Raw genomic sequence first — 22,359 nt, forward strand, 5'->3', positions numbered from 1 at the left:
TGTTGAAATAAAAATAAGCATAGTTAGTTACATGCAAATGAAAAGCATAAATAGATTGGAGGAATAATTTGTTTTGTAAGGATAACAATGCACCATTTGTAAGTAAGAGCAGTGCCCTATTCTTACCCAGGGTACATAAGTTAGAATTGTTTGATATTTGGGGATTTCTTATCTTCTGGTACAGAATACCTTTTTACAGAAGTCCTGTTCCCCCCTACCAATTAAACAGATGTTCCAGTGCAACATGAGATGTACTACTTGTACTGCATTTTTGATAGAAGAGAAGGCAGTCATCATATTTCATAGTGTATGAATTTTCTATAGAATAAATAAGAAATCTAGGTCGTTAGCTTTCTTGTACTTATGTTACATTTTAATATATGACTAGAATTACTGGATCTAAATCACAGATGGACTATCACAACTTTAAACTTTTGCAATATGAATTGTTTTGGTGAAAATTTCTAACAGCTGCAATGATAGAAAAAGTGACAGCTGATCCAGTTTTTTTCTGGTAATGAAACTAAAAATTTGCTGACCATGTTCCTTAAAGTTTTGGATCTGACAATATTATGTAGGATCATTTTCCTTATTTATATGCAAATATGTATACATCCTTCATGTAGTTTCCATGACTTGCTTGTAACCTATAAGAAATTGCCATCAAGAAACTAGTCAGTATTGTAGGAGGGAGAACATTCTTTTCAAAGATAGCATGGTACATTAATGGCAGCAAAAAAATAAACATACCTACTTGTCCATAAAATTTAGCTTACAAATAGTCTTTTGAAAAATAAGATAAATATTTTCCTAACTTTGCTTTCAGGTTGTTTGTTATAGTTGATCTTTTATACCAGTTAGAACAGTTTGAATATTAGAAATTAATGGCAATTTTTTTTTAGATGGCCAAAGATAAAAACTAAAGCATGAATTCTCATAAAATGAATTAATCTGAATAAATTTTGTGCAAAAGGACAGCTACAGATAGCTAAAACTAAGGCAAAATTATTGTTCCTTGTTGCATCCAGAACAGAAACTTGTTTGGCTTAAAATCAAATCAATTAATCTACACACGATTGAGTAATTACTGAAGTCTAACTAATAATTTGATTTTTTTTTTCATAAGTTAAAAGCGACAGAGGCTGAAAAGATTGAATGGGAGTTAAGAAAATCCCAGCTCCAGGAAACTATAGATGAGAACAAAGAAAAAATAAAGAAGTTAGAAACCTATTGGTTAGAAGCCCAGAGTTTATGCAAAACAGTAAATGAACATCTTAAAGAAACTCAAGAGCAATATGATGTGTTGGAAAAGAAGTACAACAAAGCCAAGAAATTACTCAAAGAATATCAGCAGAAGTGAGTTTGTTACTCTGTTCTATCAATTAAGTTCATAGATATGTATGCTTGTTATTTCTTATATACTACGTTGAGGGCTATGCCTCTGTGTGTGTGTGTGTGTGTGTGTGTGTGTGTGTAAATAGCATCAGGGTCTCGAATGGGGTTAAAGTAGCACATACAGTATCAGTGATTTATTTTGGATGCTAGGGAAAAATGTAAGACAATGTGAATTATGTAGTTCAGGGAAAAGAATCAAATATTGATACAATATATTGTAGGTAACTTTATATCAGTGGTGGCATTGCAGTCTGTCAAAACAGAGATGGGGAACCCGTGTTCTTTCAGTTGTTCCGAATTACGTCTTTCATAATTGGCTGGACTGGCTGAAGCTGTTAGGGGTTACAGCTCAATAATACCTAGAGATCACAAGTTCCCCATCTCTGATAGATAATGTCTTTAAATTGAGGTTATTGCCAGAGAATATTAAACATTTTCAAAATATTGGTATTCAGGCCTCCAAACACAACTTGGTTCTTTTTTTTAAATCAAATTGCTTATATATCTAACATAAGCCCATCAAACAAATGACATGGATTGGCTTGAAAGAATAATAGTTTAGCATAGTAAAAGGAGAGGAAAAGTAATTAAAAAGAAAATAAAGTGGTACCTCGGTTCACGAACTTAATTTGTTCCGCGACTCTGATCGCGAACTGAATTGGTCGTGATCCGAATCAAATTTTCCCATAAGGTTCAGTGTAAATACAGTTAATCCATTCTGACCTCTCCGAATTTGGTCGCCAACCAATGTTTGATCGCATCCAGAATCAAATTTTCCCATAAGGTTCAATGTAATTACGGTTAATCCATTTTGAACCATATGTGTTTTTTTTTTTAAACCGCAAAAATATGACACAAAGTACAGTACGAAGAGAGAGAAAGCTAACCTTGCTCGACGCGACTTCTGGCATGGAGGACAGGAGGGCGGGCGGGGAGGCGGTTACTGCTTGGAGGAAGAGTCCCCCTCCCTACAGGAAGCCGCGACCACGTGTCACGGGAGGGAAAATGGCCGCGGATCCTGTTCGTAACCCGATCCAGCGTTCGCGAACGGAGGCAAAATTTTGCGACCGGAGCTGTTCGTGAACCGAATTGTTCGTGAACAGAAGCGTTCGTGAACTGAGGTACCACTGTAATTAGGAGAGCACATGGCATTTAAATAGAAAATATTTCCAAAATTGCAAAAGCATATCAAGTAAGAAGAATATTTAAACCAGCCTTCTCTAGCCTTATGTCCTCCAGAAGAGATAATTTATGACTATTGTTGTTATTTACAAAATAAACCACTAGAAGTCACCCAGACGTCCTCAGAGAAGGTATAAAATAGCTTTAAACAACCAACAAAAAAGGTGAAGTATGAATTGTGCCATGCCCACATTAGTTTAGCATAGAATTTATTTAATTTTGTTTAAAACGTTTGTATACTGCTTCCCATTAAAAAGTTTCATTTTTAAAATATTGGGATGAATTTAGCCATTCAAGAAAAGAAACAGAATCTGTAGTACATTTTCTCCCTGGATTGGTTGCTCAAAAGTTGCCTGTAATGTAGGACATTAATCATACATGTATCTGCACTGTTACAGTGAGGGATGGTTTTGTGTTTTAGAAAAAGTGAGATTAGTTTAGTTATTGAGCTGAGCAGCAATGCTCATGAGGCTGGAGTTAGCTGGTAATAAGAGGCCATCTGTTCTGGAAAGCAGAATGGTGGGAAAGAGTGAAGATGAAAGAGCAAAGGGCAGGTGGGAAAAAAGGGCAGGGAAGAAGTTGAAGCCCTATGTTACATTTACACCATCTGTTCTGAGCGCATAATTTCATAGGTATTCACAGGCAAATATGCATAACAGAGTAATATAGTATAAACAATAAATTGAAGCTAAGGGGGAAATTGTCTCTTTTAAAAAAAAATGATTGGTGGCTAACAAGCTTTATTAAACTGCTTTAGTATTTTTCTTGTTACGATGTAACTCCTTTAGGTTGTCAAATGATATGTTTATTCCCTCTCCCAGAGAAGTAGAACTCATGATAAAAGAAGAAGATCATACAAAAATTATTGAAGAGAAAAATCAGGAGCATGCAGATCAGTTGAAAATTTTGCAGGAGAAGGTCTGGACAAAATGATATTTTAAATATCGTTTTAAAGATCTTTGTAAATGTGTCTTGGTTTTTAAAATGATGTTTATCATCTTCAGATTACAGAGCTTGAAGACAAACTAAAAATATATGAGAAACTCCCATATATGTTTGGAAATAGTATTTTATTAGACTCTGTCACACCAAGTACTGAACAATTGGAAGAACATTTTGAAGTTAAGGATGATATGCAGGAAATTGAGTCTTCAGTGGAGAAATTAGATTTTTCTGGTGAGTAATAAATCTATTGGGATGCTCAGTGAACTGTGGTATGGAAACCTTTGACAAGTGCAACAGGTTGGATTCCTACCAGGTGAAAATACAGAGTATTTGCTGTTCTTCATTTGTTCTTGGAATTTTAACTACTGCCAGGCAGAATAGATGCCCAAGGGACAATCAGACTCAGCTAATCCCTGTTCAGACATTTTTTTCTCCCCTTGATTTGGGGCTTTCTGTCTTTCTGAAAGGAAAAGCCATCTGAGGAGCTGGCAGAGGGAATTAAGTATTGATTTTCTGACCCTAGAGGAGGATTTAAAAAAAAAAAATTGCAGATCCTTGGAAAGTATAATTTGGAAACATAAAAAGAATTGTGATTTTATATACACACACACACACACTATATTTTGTCACTATAATTTTGTTGCAGAGTATATCTATCCTCTTTTACATTAAATAAAATTCTGAGAAATTTTAAATCTGTCAAAGAGTATAAACTTTACAATCTGAGTGACAGAATAAATAAGGTCTTTTTGTATTTTCGGCAACTACAGGTAGTCCTTGCTTAACAACGCTGATTGGGCCCAGAAACTCTGTTGCTAAGCAATTTGGTGGTAAGTCAAGAAACCATGTGACCACACCACTTAGTGATGGCAGTTCTGGTAGGCCTGGTTGCCATTGTTAAGCGAGGACCTCACTTGACCACAACTTCTGATTTCCTGCCAGCTTCCCCATTGACTTTGCTTGTGGGAAGCTGGCCGGGAAGGTTGCAAATTGCAGTCACTTGATCACAGGATGCTGTGATGTCATAATTGTGAGCCCATGATGTCATAATTGCGACAGCTGTAAGTACGAGGTCCAGTTGTAACTACCCCTCATTCAGCACCATTGTAAATCTGAACAGTCACTGAATCAGTTAAATGAGGACCACCTGTACTAAATGGTATGCAACACATTTTTAAAACGTTTTAAATTATCATCTACTGCAGCTGGTTCAGTGATACATACCTTCTTTTGTAAAACAATATGTCAGAATCTAAATGGTTACTTGTCTGATTGTATGAAGTTACAAATGAAAGGGAATACTGAGTAATTCCATAATAAAATGGGATGATGAATAAGTGCTGTAGTAAACTTTTTAATAAGTAGCTATGCATTTGTTACAGATTTTGATACCTTTGTTGGAGACCCACCAAGGTTAGATACAAGTGCACATAAAGCTAAGGCCCAGCTTGCCTTGAAAGTAAAACGCCAGCCACCTTCTCGGTCAAAGCTAAAGGAATCTCTTGGAGCTAAACAAAAAGATAGAAACTCACAGGTATAGCATTCATTTTATTGGGTTTTTCCCAGGTATAATTTGTTACTTTGTCTACAGTGAAAGCATTCATGAGATGAAATGCATAATCGACTCAGCGTTTCTGGCAGATGACCTAAAAGGTCTCTCGTTCCTTTGTTCTCCCAGCTTCCCAAACAAGTAGATTTAGTCCATATTTAACATGGTGTAGATGGTGTTCATTCTTCTGCAGCTTTCCAGTAATTATCAAGTCTCAATTGCTGGGTCATTTGGCAGACTTTGACAAGAATATTATGCTAATAGGCATATACAGTTCCTTAAAAATATGGATAGTTAACGAGGACACAAAGGGATTTTATATTATCTCTTTAGTCTCACTTCTTCCCAGCACGTGCAAGCACTTTCCTTCTTGGAAAATAACTTACATTGGGTAGAAGAGGATAAAGTAGTGATTACATTTGTTACATTTTGTTTGAGGATCTGGGTTTGGCTAGGAGGTATATAATTTCACAGGCCCTTTTCTACTGCTTAAGGAAATACTTATTTCTTACTCACAAAACTGATTTTTCCTTAAATTTATTTCAGCTGTGTGGAAAATCATTACTAATGCGGAACAGAGGAAGAATTTAAAAATCAATTTAAAACATACAGCTCACCCTTGTTTGTGATTAGCCCCATAATCTATTCCGAGACAGCTGAGTATGAAAAAAATAAATATTTATAATAGTTTATTTTTAAAATAGGTGAAAACAAAGCTTTAGTATGCTGTTGAGTACTATATCTGGGCTGGTAGGAGATTAGAACAGACAATTAAAATAAGTTTACCTATACTGTAACTTTGCATTTATTTATATGAGTTTTTTAAGCTGGAAATCCATAGCGTTCTCAGTATATCTATTAATCTATCTCTACTTCAGCAAAGGTTTTACTAAATTATTTTATGGTTATTTCAAATCTGGCATTAATTAAGAAATACATTGTGCAATAACTGTAAAATATTCTCTTAAACCCTACCTACCTGGAATATAAGAATCTAGCTTGCAACACAATCTTTGAAATGTTTGGAAATTTGAAAAATCACAGGTGTCAAACAAAAGTAACTTCTTCAGCTAGAAAGGCATATATTTGTCCTTGCTATCTTTTAAAAAAAATCTATTTGGGTAATACTACTGTTCAGTTACATGCTTTTTGGAGTACATAGATTTGAACAGTTCCAATCAAGAGAAGAACAAAAAATCAAGAGATTTTTCCTGTTTTTATTTGACTTTACAGACTTTATTTGACTTCTGCTGGTAGCTCTCTTGTCCTAGCTAAATTGGTGCTAGCCTTCCAGTGTCACTTAAGACTTCACAGTCTCAGGTTTTATTAGTTTCTTAGGTGTTATCTTTTACAGTTTATATTAAATGCTGCATACTGACTTAGGAGTGCTTCTTTTTTATCTGTATGGTGTTCTTACTGATTTTCAACTGCTTTGTTATTTTATTTGTTTTGGCTGCCTTTCATATATTTATACATAGAATGGTTAAGCTAATTATATGTTATTATATAATAAGGTACATAATTATTATGTATGTTATTACAAAAAACATACAATGTTTACATAATGTAATATATAATTACAGTTACATTTTAATGTTTTATGTAATATTAATCCAATTACATTGCTTATTTATATTTGTAAGTACATACAGATGAAAAGATGTGATGAAAGTGAAGTTGTTACAAATTAATCTGGTACGACAACTTAAGCTATTTAACTTGGTTTGATAAAGAAAGCGGTATTCAGTAAGTGAATATCTCTAGAGAAGGTATTCCACAATATCTCTAGTGAAGGCACTACAGAAAAGAAACTATCTCTGTGATGTTACCTTAAGTTATTCCAGCAAGGTGATTCACAGCAAATTTTGATAAAAGCTTTAACAAATGGGCAATATAGGAAAGTGTCGCTCTTGAAAAGTTGGTCCCAAAGTTGCTTAGAATATTAATGCTTTCTTAAACATGTTTTTAGGTTATTAATGATGACACAGAAGAAAATGCCATGAGCAAGTTCTCAGAAGTGGCAGAAAAGGTCATTTCAGCACAGCAAAGTGATACAGATATAAAAATTGATAAACTTGAGTGTGCTGAAACCTGTGACCTTTTATTAGAACCAAGTCCATCAGTTTCTGTGCACTCTTCTCCAGTATATAAACTGCAGACAGAAGACACTGCTGGAACATCTCAGTCACCACCTAACGATGATTCTGCTCCAAACTCTCCTTCTGGATACTGCCGAAATGTTAAGCAAAGAGAATCAAAAGGAAAGGGAAAAGTGAACAAAGGTAATCTTAAGATGTTTGTGGTGTGTTGATCCATAATCATTGTGGATGGAATCATTGTGGATGGAAGAATTTCTTATTTCTGCAGAACCTGTGGGTTTTCTCTGAGAAATTTGGGGAGCTGCTTCAGAAAAGGCACAAAGAGAATAGAGAGAAAGCGGGAGGGGAAATAAAAAGTCCCCATTGCACAATGGAAATCTGATAATGTTCCATTCAGTATAGTCCTTTATGTCTTAAAATGATAAAATAATAATTACTCCATAACTTCTAGGCATTTGTAGAGTTACGGTGGCACAAAAACATTTTAACATAAATTATAAGAAAATTCAGTCTTGCTAAAGTTAGCAAGCTCTCCATTACAATCGCATGGTAGTGTATTACTGTTAATGTTGCAAATTGTATTGCTTTAGGTCCTGGCTGGAGCTTCATCCCTTGCACCTTGGTCTTCATACTTTATTGGCAATTTAATGTATGATCAGGATTTATATTACATCTTTACTGGCTAGATTTGGTTGATGGTTTGATTTACAAACTTTTTTTTAAGTTAATGTTCCCCTTTAAAAGGGCTGGGAGAGGGATTCATTTCATGTAAAATCAGTCATATCCCTTAGTAGAGATTTTTCCAGTTATGGATGCTGAAGCAACCCAATAATTGAAATGGCCCCATACAAACATTACATTGTTATTCTGCCGTTATGTGTTAAAAATTGCTATGGACTTTATTCTTGTATATTGCTATCAGAATACTTTTATAGAATAATTTATAATATAAATGAAAGATAGAAAAGAATTTTTTGTCTCAGTCAGAAATGGGTGTGTGTCACTTGAGATCCCCTCACTAAGACAAACATGTACATATTAGTTTCATAGTAATTGTGCATCACAAGTGTAGGCTTGTCCCTGTGTGAACCATCCTTATTTTAGTGGGACTATCCTTCCTTCTACACAGGCCTTCCCTGCCCCGCACATTGGTTTCTCTTCCCCTGGCAGAGTGGCAGCATGATGAGAAGTATTCTTCCCTCAAGTGATGATCAGCAATTCATCACCACCTTATTTTTATTTATTTCTGTCCCTCTTATTTTCTTAAATATCTGTTTAATATTTTGTTTTTGTTGCAGTGCTTTTCACAAAAATCTTTGTAACTCATGGCCTTGGTTTTATTCTTCCCAAAATGTGCTGATTGTAAGAATGGATTTCCTGCTATGGGCGATAAGATGCGTATAAGAAAAAGTTTTTCAATATTTAGTGGTCATTAAATGTTCTAAATATCATGCTGACTTGAAGGAGTTCATATAATTTCCTAATACAGTGGTACCTTGGTTTACGAACTTAATTCGTTCCGTGACTCTGGTCGCAACCCGAAGGAAATTTCCCCATAAGGTTCAGTGTAATTACCATTAATCCGTTCTGGCGTGGAGGACAGGGAGGCGGCTATTGCTTGGAGGGAGAGTCCCCCTCCCTACGACCATGTGTCAGGGGTGGAAAATGGCCGCGGACCACGTGTCAGGGGCGGAAAATGGCCACGGACCACGTGTCAGGGGTGGAAAAATGGCCGCAGACTGTGTTACGGAAGGGAAAATGGCCGCGTATCCTGTTCGTACCCCGAGGCGGAGTTCGCAAACCGAAGCAAAATTTTGCGGCCGGAGCTGGTCGTAACCCGAAAAGTTCGTTAACAGAAGCGTTTGTAACCCGAGGTTCCACTGTACTATCCTCAGGGGAAATTTACTGTATGATGTGCTTTTACATTGAGGATCCTTTTTGGGGGCATTGTTTTTTCATTATGTCTTGGTAGATAAAAAATTGATTGCTTAAGTTGCTTTGCGGTTTCTTAAAGCAGCAGATGTTCTTTTCACTGGTGACTGGGTTTCAAAGTCTATTTCAGATGCTATTGGCATCTACAGTCAGTCTACATCAGGGTCTTCCTCCTAGAGCTTCTGAGTGGGCATTATTTCCTGTCTTACTATGTGTCCCTTTCACACTTGAATAGTTAGACAGAATTAATCTGGAAGATACTAGGATTAATCACCTCTTCTGGGGACTTGCTGCCTTTATTTATCTCCACCTTTGATAATTGCGAAGATGGTGTCTCAAGGTGTTCCAAAATCTGTTATTTTAAAAACATGGTGTGTTTTGTCTTGTCACCTTATTTTAATTTTTGTTAATTATTTTCTGTACTTTATTCACTGTCCTTAACATCTAGGAGCTTACCATTATCATCTTAAAAATGTGTTGCTGGATAACCTCTTGTTTACCCTCATGTAGAATTGCTCTATTTTCTCTCACCATTTGATAAAATAATCATTATGGCATGTAATTTATGTCAGTATATGTATTTATTACAGATGACAAAAGAACTGAAGAAAAGGTTGAATCTGGTGAAGGTCCTTCTGTGGGGAAATCCAAAAGACGTTTTCCAGATTTTGGGTATGACTTCTTTGGTTTTAACAACAGAAAGCTGATGTTTTTGTATTGATTTACTGAACTGCAGTTCTGTTTCATCAAAGTTAGATACTCATTTGAATAATTAATGCTGGTAATAACTATCTGTATCGAAATACCACTTTAAGTGTACCTTGGAACTACTTTGCTCTTCTAGCATCATGGGAAACAATAATTTTTTATTTATTTTTTTTTGCTTTATGCCACTAGAGACTATCATTTAGCTTCAAAGATTGAGTTTTGGGTTTTGTTTTGACTTGAGATACACTTTTAATAAGTGTTTTATTTGCTATTTAGTAGGATATGAGTGAAATATGAGATTATTTACATTATGTATATTTAAATAAACATTCAAATTACTTTGTTCAAACTACTTTGTAACATCATATTGAGACTATCATTTGGATCTAGATTTGTATGATTACAAATGGAACAAATAGAGTTTTTTTATTGATTATGTGCCATCAAGGTAGTGTCAGCTCTTAACAACCACACTGATAGATTTCCTCTATGACGATCTGTCCCTGACTCAGTCCATCAGGTCTTCCAACGGTGCACCCATCACCAATGTAATTGAGTTCATCCACATTGCTGCTCCCCTTCATGGATCACTGCCTTGTCGTGGCGAAGGGGCTTGCGTAACTCAGTGAAGCCATGAGCTATACCGTGCAGGGCCACCCAAGACGGACAGGTCATGACAGAGAGTTCTGACAAAATGTGGTCCACTGGAGAAGGAAATGGCAACCCACTCCAGTATCCTTGCCAAGAAAACCCCATGGACAATGTTAAAAGGCTAAAAGATATGACGCCGGAAGATGAGCCCCTCAGGTCGGAAGGTGTCCAATATGCTACTGGGGAAGAGCGGAGGGCAATTCCAAGTAGCTCCAGAAAGAGTGAAGCGGCTGGGCCAAAGCCGAAAGGACGTTCAGCTGAGGATGTATCTGGAAGCGAAAAGAAGGGCCGATACTGTAAAGAAAAATATTGTATAGGTACCTGGAATGTAAGATCTATGAACCAAGGCAAGCTGGATGTGGTCAAACATGAGATGACAAGATTGAACATCGACATCTTGGGAATCAGCGAACTGAAATGGACGGGAATGGGTGAATTTAATTCGGGTGACCATTATATCTACTACTGTGGGCAAGAAACTCTTAGAAGAAATGGAGTTGCACTCATAGTCAATAAGAGAGTGGGAAAGGCAGTAATGGGATACAACCTCAAAAACGACAGAATGATCTCAGTGCGTATCCAAGGCAAACCATTCAATATCACAGTCATCCAAGACTATGCCCCAACCACTGATGCTGAAGAAGCTGAAGTTGACCGCTTCTATGAAGACCTACAACACCTTCTAGAACTAGCACCAAAAAAAGATGTCCTTTTCATCATAGGGGATTGGAATGCTAAAGTAGGAAGTCAAGGAGTAATCGGAATAACAGGCAAGTTTGGCCTTGGAGTACAAAATGAAGCAGGGCAAAGGCTAATAGAGTTCTGTCAAGAGAACAAGCTAGTCATAGCAAACACTCTTTTCCAACAACACAAGAGACGACTCTACACATGGACATCACCAGATGGTCAATACCGAAACCAGATTGATTATATACTTTGCAGCCAAAGATGGAGAAGCTCTATACAGACAGCAAAAACAAGACCAGGAGCTGACTGTGGCTCAGATCATGAGCTTCTTACTGCAAAATTTAGGCTTAAATTGAAGAATGTAGGGAAAACCACTAGACCACTCAGGTATGACTTAGATCATATTCCTTATGAGTACACAGTGAAGGTGATGAATAGATTTAGAGGATTAGATTTGGTAGACAGAGTGCCTGAAGAACTATGGACGGAGGTCCGTAACATTGTACAGGAGGCAGCAACTAAAACCATCCCAAAGAAAAAGAAATGCAAGAAAGCAAAATGGCTGTCTGATGAGGCTTTACAAATAGCTGTGGAAAGAAGGAATGCGAAAAGCAAGGGTGAAAGGGAAAGATATAAGCAACTGAATGCAGATTCCCAGAGAATAGCAAGGAGAGATAAGAAGGCCTTCTTAAATGAACAATGCAAAGAAATCGAGGAAAACAATAGAATGGGGAAGACTAGAGATCTCTACAAGAAAATTGGAGATATGAAAGGAACGTTTAGTGCAAAGATGGGCATGATAAAGGACAAAAAAGGCAGAGACCTAACAGAAGCAGAAGAGATTAAGAAGAGGTGGCAAGAATACACAAAAGAACTATACAAGAAAGATCTTAATGTCCCTGATGTCCACGCTGGTGTGATCACTGACCTTGAGCCAGACATCCTAGAGAGTGAAGTCAAGTGGGCCTTAGGAAGCATTGCTAACAACAAAGCTAGTGGAGATGACAGTATTCCAGCTGAGTTATTTAAAATACTAAAAGATGATGGTGTTAAAGTGCTGCACTCAATATGCCAGCAAGTTTGGAAAACGCAACAGTGGCCACGGGATTGGAAAAGGTCAGTTTATGTTCCAATTCCAAAGAAGGGCAATGCCAAAGAATGCTCAAACTATCGCACAATTGCACTCATTTCACATGCTAGCAAGGTTATGCTCAAAATCCTACAAGCTAGGCTTCAGCAATACATGAACCGAGAACTACCGGATGTACAAGCTGGGTTTCGAAGAGGCAGAGGAACTAGAGATCAAATCGCCAACATTCGCTGGATCATGGAGAAAGCACAAGAGTTCCAGAAAAATATCTACTTCTGCTTCATTGACTATGCAAAAGCCTTTGATTGTGTGGATCACAACAAACTGTGGCAAGTTCTTAAAGAGATGGGAGTACCAGACCACCTTACCTGTCTCCTGAGAAATCTGTATGCGGGCCAAGAAGCAACAGTTAGAACCGATCATGGAACAACCGATTGGTTCAAAATAGGGAAAGGTGTACGACAAGGCTGTATACTGTCACCCTGCTTATTTAACCTATATGCAGAGTACATCATGAGAAATGCCAGGCTGGAAGAATCACAAGCCGGAATTAAGATTGCAGGGAGAATCATCAACAACCTCAGATATGCGGACGATACCACCCTCATGGCAGAAAGTGAAGAAGAACTAAAGAGCCTCTTGATGAGGGTGAAAGAGGAGAGTGCAAAAGCTGGCTTGAAACTCAACGTTAAAAAAACTAAGATCATGGCTTCTGGACCCATCAGTTCCTGGCAAATAGAAGGGGTAGAAATGGAAGCAGTAACAGACTTCATTTATTTGGGCTCCAAGATCACCGCAGACGGAGACTGCAGCCATGAAATTAAAAGACGCTTGCTCCTTGGGAGGAAAGCTATGGCAAGCCTAGATAGCATATTAAAAAGCAGAGACGTCACCTTGCCGACAAAGATCCGCATAGTCAAAGCTATGGTTTTTCCAGTAGTAATGTATGGCTGTGAGAGCTGGACCATAAAGAAGGCTGAGCGCCGAAGAATTGATGCCTTTGAACTGTGGTGCTGGAGAAGACTCTTAAGAGTCCCCTGGACTGCTAGGAGGTCAAACCAGTCAATCTTAAAGGAAATCAACCCTGATTGCTCATTGGAAGGATCGATAATGAAGCTCAAGCTCAGATACTTTGGTCACCTAATGCGAAGAGAGATGTCTTTGGAGAAGACCCTGATGCTGGGAAAGATTGAAGGCAAAAGGAGAAGAGGACGGCAGAGGATGAGATGGTTAGATAGCATCACTGAAGCAATGAGCATGAAACTGAGCAAACTCAGGGAGGCAGTGAAGGACCGGAAGGCCTGGCGCAATATGGTTCATGGGGTCACGAAGAGTCGGACACCACTTAACGACTAAACAACAACACATTGCTGCTGGTTGTCCTCTTCTTCTCTTTCCTTCCCTCTTTCCCAGCGTTAGCACCTTCTCTAGAGCTAGGTCTTTGCATATAATGTGTATGAAGCAGCCAGAAATCTAGAAAGATAGCCATCAGTTTTTCATTATATAGCAAATTGCTGTTAGAGGTAAAAGACAATTTAAGATAACTGTGTTATACATGTTGAAAAGTGCACAGAACCACCTCTGGTATATATGTGATAGGAACTCTGGGTCATAATAGCATTCAGCATTCCAGCATGAGCAAATCAAGTCACATGTGGGCTAGAATTTTGGAATGTCCGAGGATTGGATGAGGCCTCAATCTGTGGGCAGCCAGGAATACATTTCTGTTTGCATTATAGAACACGTATTTACTAATTTATGTTATAATGTATCATTTTTGTTTTCTTCAGCAAATATATTTTCATAAGAGTATACAGTGTAGCATAGATTCTACTGTGAAATATTTGGATCTATAAGTGATTTATGTGTTTATCAGAATGGAGTGATAACTGCTATATTTTGGATTATGATATGAACATCTTGGAATATCTCAATCCTATACATGTCTGTTCAGTTGTATGCCTTATTTAATAAATATATCTTCTAGATAAGCATATATAGGATTGCAGCTTAAGATTTATGAAGTGCTTAAATCATTGGTTCACTATAATTTCAGGGGCCTAAGAAAATCAGGTGGTAAAGGCAAAAAGCAAGAAAAAGAAAATGTAAGGAGTTCTCTGGACAGCAGGTATTTATAAATGCATATTATATTCTTATTGATACATTCCAAGTTGAAGTATTGTTTTGGAACTAGAATGTTGTTCTGAATAAATACCTATAATTCACAGTTCAGTATTGCATACATTGTTGAGAGACATTAATTTCAGCCTTCAGGAAAAGAAATGTTCAAATGCAAACATTATATCAATTTACATAAAATAGATTCTTTCCATGTTGTATTTCTCATAGTTTTATAAATTGTATGTTATCTTCTCCATAAAGTCTAGAGTCCAAACACTTACTGTACCAAAGCTTCAATGAATTTCTTTTCTTGTACTTCATTGGAAGTGATTTAATAAAAAGAGGGCAAACGTTCTGCTTCCATATTGCATACATTTAAAATTTCCTTTTTAAAATCTATATTTAAAAGTCCAAGTTGCAGTGCAGTTTGCTTTATATGTTGTTTGGTTATTAATCCTATGTCTACAGTATAATGCCCTTGATGAAATGTATTGTATTGCTAGATCACTATAAATGTTCCATTTTCTTTACATCCTCTCCAACAGCATTTAATAACTATGAGCCATGTGAGAAAGTATGATTGGGGTGAGGTGCCTCTATAAAGTATTTTAAGGACCAGTTCTTATATTTTTACAGAACTATTAGTCCCCATATCCTTGTTATGTACTATCTTCAAGCCTTCTTTATGGTCTCCTTCAAAGTCTAGCAGCAGGCCAAATCATTTTGCTGTAGTATCCTGGGGTACTCTTAAGTAACAGTTTACTGTTTGCTCAAAAATGTGTTAAGGTTTGAAGAGGTTGGATTTTAACTTCAGGACATTGTACAAAGAATTCATTTGTGCCCATTACAGCCAATTTAAATTATATCTTAACAAGATGTGTATTACTGCTTTTGATTTGGAGATAGCTTTATAAAATTGTTTTAGATTCCTGAGTCCATTTTCAGTTAACTTTGAAGCACTTTAACCCTATCCTTTTTCATAAAATAAAAGACAAGCTAATAGTGAGATCATCAGGGAATTACATGGGTTAAATTGTGAGGTCTTTTTTTTTTTCCATACTGAAAATGTAACACTTGAAAGCCTATTTCTATACCCAATTTTGCATAACCTTTCCTAAAAAAAGAAAAGCGTAATGTATTCAGAGATCTTTTTTTCCTTTATATACATTTTCCATATGCCCCCTCCAGAGTTACTGTTAAAAGGTTTTCAAGGCTGGCAGTTCTTTTCTGTTTGCAAGAACAAGACAAAAATCCCTTAGTAACAGAACTATTTTTAAAATGTTTTAAAAATAGTAAGCCAAGCTTACTCAAAGATTATTAAATTATTTAAGTTCCATGTTATAAAATGTTATATTGAATGTTAAAATAGGAATTATTACAAATACATAAAATAGCTTGATTTGCATGTACAACAGATGTTGACATATTGTTTTATGGAAATAATATTTCAGGGGTTCCAGAGAATTATTGGAAGACCCTGACAACAATTTGTCTGCCTCAGATTCCGATTCCCCTATTCCTACTTGTATGCCTTTCTCTTGGTTTGGAGACAGCCATAAAGAACATAGCTCTAGTAGCACCCTGAGTTTTTCTCAAGGTGGGCAGGATATTGCCATTGAACTAAGTCAAGAGAAGACCAGAAACAAGGTAAATGTAGTCTGTCTGTATATATTTTACACATTTAGATTTGTTGACTTCCTCAGAAGTTAAGTCGCTTGGATTTTTCTAGAGTTGTCTTGTGTACAATCTGGGAAGACGGATTTTGGTAGTTTACACTTTAGTCAGTTATCCATCACTCTACATATTATCAACATTTCTAGGGAGGTTTATATGTGAACAACAGAGACCTCTCTTAATGGGTGAAATTTCAGTATAATGTGAAATGCTAGTTAAATTTAGCTTCCGTACTACAGTCAAGAAAGAACTCCTGAAATATATATATAGAATTGGCTTCTGGGCTTGCTCCTGACAAGGCAGTACTTCATTTGGAGTAATTCAGGTCATGGGAAAGAGAGCCCTTTCTCTTTCTCTTTCTCTTCGGTCAAATCCTCTGTCTTTAAAGAACCATCCCATCCTCAGGGCAGAGGTTTAAAGGACACAGAGAGAGAGAGAATCGGTGAACTCTGTTCCATCAGGAGAAATGTTTTGCTAGATCAAAATCTTTCTGCATACAGAAGTCCTTTCATATTGTTTATAAAAGGTAGTCTTTTTACATGCTACACAATAATGTAAAAAAGCTTTCCCCCAGCTTCTTTAAAAAAAATTTTAAATGTAGACACATTGCTTCTGACCATTTTTTCCAAACATTTAAAGATATGGATAATTGTACCACAGTCAAAACAACCAACCACAAGTACACCAAAAATTACTAATATTAACATTCCTAAAATTAACATGTTTCTAGTTGGGAAATCTCAATGAGTAAGTGATGGATAGAAGACCTCGCAAGATGGCTGTCAAGATATTTAAAAAAGACAGTATGAAATGTAAAATACATAAGTCTGTGCTTTTCTTTATTTTTGTTGTTAAAACAAACACTTATTACTATTAAACTCCCTGCTTCTCATTTAACAGAACTGCTAAAATACTGGTTCAGAAACCTGATCTATGTGGCCTCATTTCTTGCCTGCTGCAGTAATTTAATCAATATTAATTAATCTTAGTAAACAATGTGCTGTTTGATACCAGTGACCCACTATATAATTCTGAAGCAATTTATATCAATACTTCCTTCAACTTTCTCAGTTAAGATACAACCAACATATTGAAAATAATAAACTTGTTCAGTATATTTGGTAGGGTAATTTTTTCCTCTAAACTCTTAATAATCCTTAAACAGTGACACATGGAAGACAGTGGGATTCTTCTATAATAAAAATAGGTTAAGTTAAATTAGCTGAAATGTGTATCATTGAGAGGGGCTCTTGCATATCACTTTGTATAAATCAAGAATTGATATTTAGTTACATAAGAAATAGCTAAAGCTATTAAAAGCTGCATCTTTTTTTTTTTGGTGACTGCAGGAAGTAATTATTCCAAAACTAAGTCTAATTATGTCATCATCTAGTCTGGTGTTTTGTTTTATATCCAATAGAATGTTTATAGGCTTGCATTCTGCATCCTTTGTGATAATGTTAATGTCAAATTTAGTTGGTGAATCTTTCTATAGCTTGGTTTTCTTTTATAGTTTCATTTGTTATTTCAGTTTCTTGCTAATCTTGGGTGTGTATTTCAAGCCATGCTTTCTTCATTTTGTCTGTCTTTTCTTTGACAGATCTTTTCTTATTCTTGGAAGCTTGCAGAATATTTGCCAACAGAATTTTAACCCATTTATGCCTGCTTATAAATGGCTGAACAGTTTCCTTTCACTCAGGAAAACTTGTATTTTATGGCTTGTCAGCTGGCAAAATAGAGTGAATCAATCAGAAAAGTGGCTCTCTGGTTAGATTCACATATCATCCTAAAGTTTAGCTAAACCATAATGTAGTGTTTGTTTGACTTAGCATGTTGTATGAACTTAGCCAATGCAGTTTGTAATCCATCAGTGAAACAATAATGGGTTGGATCCAGACTGACCATTCTGTGGGTCCATTAGTGCAGTGTATACATTCATGGCTAACTATGTGTAAGAGTCTTGTGAGATGCAAAACAAACTGTTGTTTGTTTGATCCCCTTCCCCAGATATCATACCCCCATTGTAGTGCCTGGCTGGCAACTCCCTTTTTTCATCCAAATTAGTTCATATTTGTACCACGTTAAATATATTAATGCAAGAAATATGAAATATAAGTTGATTGAATCATATCATTTAGCTAGCACAAAGTAATAATACTTTGTAGAAACACCACTTTGATTGTTATATAAATGTTGAATCCCATGTTGCACAAGTAAGCTATTGCACAAATGCTTTTTGCAAGTTACTAAACAAGTGGTTCACAATCTATTATGGTTTCATTGTGCTAGCTGCTGTTAAAACTAGTTATACTCTTTTTTATGTTGTTAAGTCCACTGAGTAAAATTCATTATTTCACGTATTTCTCATGCTATATTTCTTGATGTAAAAGGTGGACCTCTACAAGGAAAATATAAGCAGCTTTAAAGAGTGTGTGCCTAATCAACTCTGCTCATTGCTCTTCAACTCCCCACTCATTGAGATTTCAATACAAGTATAAATAAGGCAGTCTTATTTCAGTTAAGCTACCTGTTCCCTTGGTAATTCTGAACATTAATCTTGAACAGTATTTGTTTGTAACACAGCCAAAATAATAAATACTAAATGAGTTGTACTAACATGTAATGTTTAGTGACTTAAAAGTTTTAAAGAGGTTCAGTGTTTCTGGGCTATGAAATATTAGGTAGCTAAACAGATGCATATTTTTCACCTCGTGGTAGCTATGATACACATTTGGAATTAATATTTACTTCTTTTCCACATATTATTTCACTGGAACAGTGAGAAAATAAGTAGGTAAATGTATTTCAAATTGGGCCAAAAAGTTTGTTTTTGGCAGAAAGGCAGGATATGGGCATAAAAATAAATATAATCTAAGCACTTTGCACTTAGTACACAAGTATGTACTTAGATTTTTAACTTGTTTTTAACAGGCATAATTAGGATCAAAGTAGTTATCCTTCCTTATTTCTTATCATTTCATTTCCTCTCTCAAGTTATCCAGTTGTACGTATCAATCCCTGGCTGACCAGATGATGTCAAGATCTTGTCCCAGTGTCTGGTTTGTGAGGATCTATATGGGGAGGAACAAACTTCAGCTTAACCCTGGCAAAACTGAGTAGCTATGGTTATTTGGACCACCTAGATCTGGAAATATTCTCTCTTTAATCCTGAAAGGGGTTGCACTTCCTCTTCAGGACTAGTACATACATGTGAGAATTCTTGGACTCATAGCTGCTACTCAAAGAGCAGGTGGCAGCTGTGGCTAAGATGGCCTTCACACAAATTCTTCTAGTGCTCATATCTGGACTAGGAGGCCTGTAAGACATTCACCCATGCTTTGGTCATCTCACGTTTGGATTACTGCAGTGTGCTGTACATGAGCTGCTCCTGAAGACCACTCACTGCAGCTGGTTCAGAATGCAGTGACATGGGCAGTGATAGGCATGTCATGGTATGCCCATATAACACCACTGCTTCTTGAGCTGCACTGGTTGCTAGTAAGCTTCCGGGTGATGTTCAGAGTGCTAGTTATCACCTATAAAGGCTGGCATAGGGTTTAGTTATCTGCCTATCTTCTATTATTTCTTCCCATCCTATATGATTCAGGAGAGTGGGCATGCCCCAAGTCCCATCAATTAAACAGTATCACCTGATGGGATGTAGGAAGCAGGCCTTCTCTCTCATAGCACTTGCTGTCTGAAACAATATCCCCCCCCCCCGAGATTTATATGGCCCCCACTCTGACCTTATTTAAACAAGTCCTTAAAACCTGGCTCTTCCCCCAGACCTTGGGCTAAAGTGGGTGATGGATCCCTGTGGGATGTTTGATTTGTGAGATTTCATTGTTGTTTTTTCCAGACATTTCCATTATCTGAGTTGAATTATTTTAAACGTATCATATGCCACCCAGACTTACAATAGAATCAAATGCTTATATATTTAATAATAATAAACATACAAATTACCCATTTATAAGGATATATTTAATTTTCCTACAGAAAACTTGAATTATGCATTTTATTTTATTATTTTGGATGACCATTCTGGCTAAATAAACTGATACTCAGATTTGTAATCCAAACTGTTTTGAAATGTATCTCTACAGCCATATGGTTGTGAAGGGAGAAATCCAAAAACACATTTCCCATGAGACTTAAGCAAAGTACTTAGATCTTAATACCATTTTCAGGAGAAAGGATTTCTTTGCCCATTTGTACACTTCTTCTTATCAACCCAGTAAAAATACATTTCTGAGGATTGGACAGAAACTCCAAAATGAAAAGGCTGCAGCAGGAAGGGGCAACCGACAGAATTGCTTCTCCTTTGCATAACTGGAAATGGCCAGTAGCCAATGCTGTGGTGGAATCTCTGTTTTCAATTGACATTTAAAAGTTCATATCTAAGACGAACACTGGCCTCAAGGAATAACTTTGCCACTAACTCTGTACTCCTAAAAGAATTTCTCCACTCCAGCTGATAAAAACTCAATATTTATATATTGTAAGTTGGGAGATAATAGTATAAATGATTGTACAAATGGTGAATGTCATTGTAGATATAGATATAGATATATAGCTTAATGCCATTGTTAAATACAGTAGGTTCTTTTTTATTTTTACTTTTTTTAAAAGTTACTTTGTCTCCTTGTGATTTATTCCAAGGGATAAGTTAACAAAACATTATTTTCACTTGTTTGCAGAGTAGAATTGTCATAGATGATTCATATCATAGCAAGCCAAGTTGTGATCTGTCAGGGTTAGTGACAGAGCCTAATCTTTCAGGGCGTTCACACACTTTAACCTTCTCTTCAGATGAGGTGAGTTTCAGTGTGTCTGTGTGTGTTGTTGATGTCACAGTTCAGATCACCTTGTCATTTCAGTTTGCCTAAAATAAAAATAATAGGCATTAGTTATCCTACCCAGTTTTCGGTTTGCTATTTAATTCAGGACATGATATCTTTCTTCTTGTCAATGTTATTATTTATTATTTTCCGTGCAATTTTGTAAATAAGACACACTTATTAAATGTATTTCTAAATATAGAAAATGTTGGTATTTAAGTGTTCATTAAATATTTAAATGAAGTGATAGATATTTTATCAATTATTTTCTAGAAATTATTTTAAATAAATAGTAAATACTATAATCCATACAAAAATAAAATCTTCATTTAGAAAATATATCTGAAAAGATTAAGATGTTTCTGAAGAAAACACGGATGCAATTAAACATAGGCTCCCGCCCTATGGAACATCTTGCCTCCCGAGGTCCTGTGTGCCCCCTCCCTCATGGCCTTCAGAAAAGGGGTTAAATCCTGGCTTTGCCAGAAGGCCTGGGGGCCGGATGGGGGGTTGCATCTGTGGAGATGCCTGGTGGGGTGATGGGTTCTGCCAACCCCCCCCCCAGCATCTTGAAGGTGTTAGAGCTAAAATATACAGGGGGGGTTAGGACATTTTTAATGTATGTTTGTATTTTAATTATTTATGGATTTTAGCCACTGTTGGAGGGATTGGTGTGTTTGTTCTTTTTTGTTATTGTGAGCCGCCCAGAGTCACCCGTTGGGGGAGATGGGCGGCATACAAGTTAAATAAATAAATAAATAAATAAATAAATAGCATTTTTTAATTGCAACCCTAATCTATAATCTATCGATTCTGAGTACCACTAGTGAATCCAATATACTCCATAAGGATGCTGCTGATAGGATTGATGTGAATGGCACGCCATGGCATTTCTAACAGAATACCAAGTTCACAATTATCATTTTCCAAGCTAAGATGCTTCTTTAGTCTTTGGACTGTAGCGTATAATTCTAGCCGTTGAAATTATTCTAGAATCTTTATGGAGGCCTTTTTTTTGAAGTGGGAAAATTGCATCTTTCAAAATTATGCAGGATTGAGGGAATTTTTTGTTTTGTGGGGTAAAAGATAAGATCAAGTTTCATCGACAGCCCCTCATGTGGCTTAAAGCCTGCATGTACGTAGTTTACTATAACAGCAGACTTTTTTGCCAGTAATTTCCGTTTTTACGCTCTTTGGGCTTCTTTTTAGAATTGTACTTTGGAGTTTAAATTGTTAGTTTTCTCTGTATCTGTCTCTTCCAGTTGTCTTAAGAATTTTATGTTCTTAAAGCAGTTTGATTATTCTTGGCTATTTTGTTGTTGTCGTTGTTGTTGGAAACATGATTGGTTCAAAACGATGGTTCCATCCATGTTTTGCTTAAAATTATGGCTTTTTTCTCTAAAATAAACAAACTAGATTCTCCAGTTTACTTAATACGCTGAAGTAGGGAAAGGAAATCTATAGTTTGTGCGCTGCTTATAGTCT

General features: G+C 36.4%; 1 protein-coding gene across 3 annotated transcripts in view; it reads left to right on the forward strand.

Annotated features, from left to right (window-relative positions):
- LOC103050670 (neurabin-1-like) overlaps positions 1 to 22,359 on the forward strand; it is a 58,257-nt gene that overhangs the window by 30,067 nt on the left and 5,831 nt on the right. The window contains exons 9-17 of one of the 3 annotated variants that reach the window (XR_015795220.1): positions 1,127 to 1,356; positions 3,399 to 3,495; positions 3,582 to 3,753; positions 4,905 to 5,056; positions 7,041 to 7,353; positions 9,693 to 9,774; positions 14,295 to 14,366; positions 15,811 to 16,006; positions 20,739 to 20,850. Coding sequence is in view for 2 of the 3 variants with exons in the window: in XM_088135804.1 (XP_087991930.1) it covers positions 1,127 to 1,356; positions 3,399 to 3,495; positions 3,582 to 3,753; positions 4,905 to 5,056; positions 7,041 to 7,353; positions 9,693 to 9,774; positions 14,295 to 14,366; positions 15,811 to 16,006; positions 20,734 to 20,850 (1,431 nt within the window). In the remaining variant the exon portion in view is untranslated. Of the gene's footprint in view, positions 1 to 1,126; positions 1,357 to 3,398; positions 3,496 to 3,581; positions 3,754 to 4,904; positions 5,057 to 7,040; positions 7,354 to 9,692; positions 9,775 to 14,294; positions 14,367 to 15,810; positions 16,007 to 20,733; positions 20,851 to 22,359 lie in introns of all 3 variants that reach the window. The other 2 variants (XM_088135804.1, XM_088135805.1) reach the window with 2 other exon arrangements.

Source organism: Python bivittatus, unplaced genomic scaffold (assembly GCF_059951505.1).
Source record: "Python bivittatus isolate LINGU-HERP-01145 unplaced genomic scaffold, Pbiv_v1 ctg000200_np1212, whole genome shotgun sequence".
Classification (NCBI taxonomy): Eukaryota; Metazoa; Chordata; class Lepidosauria; order Squamata; family Pythonidae; genus Python; species Python bivittatus.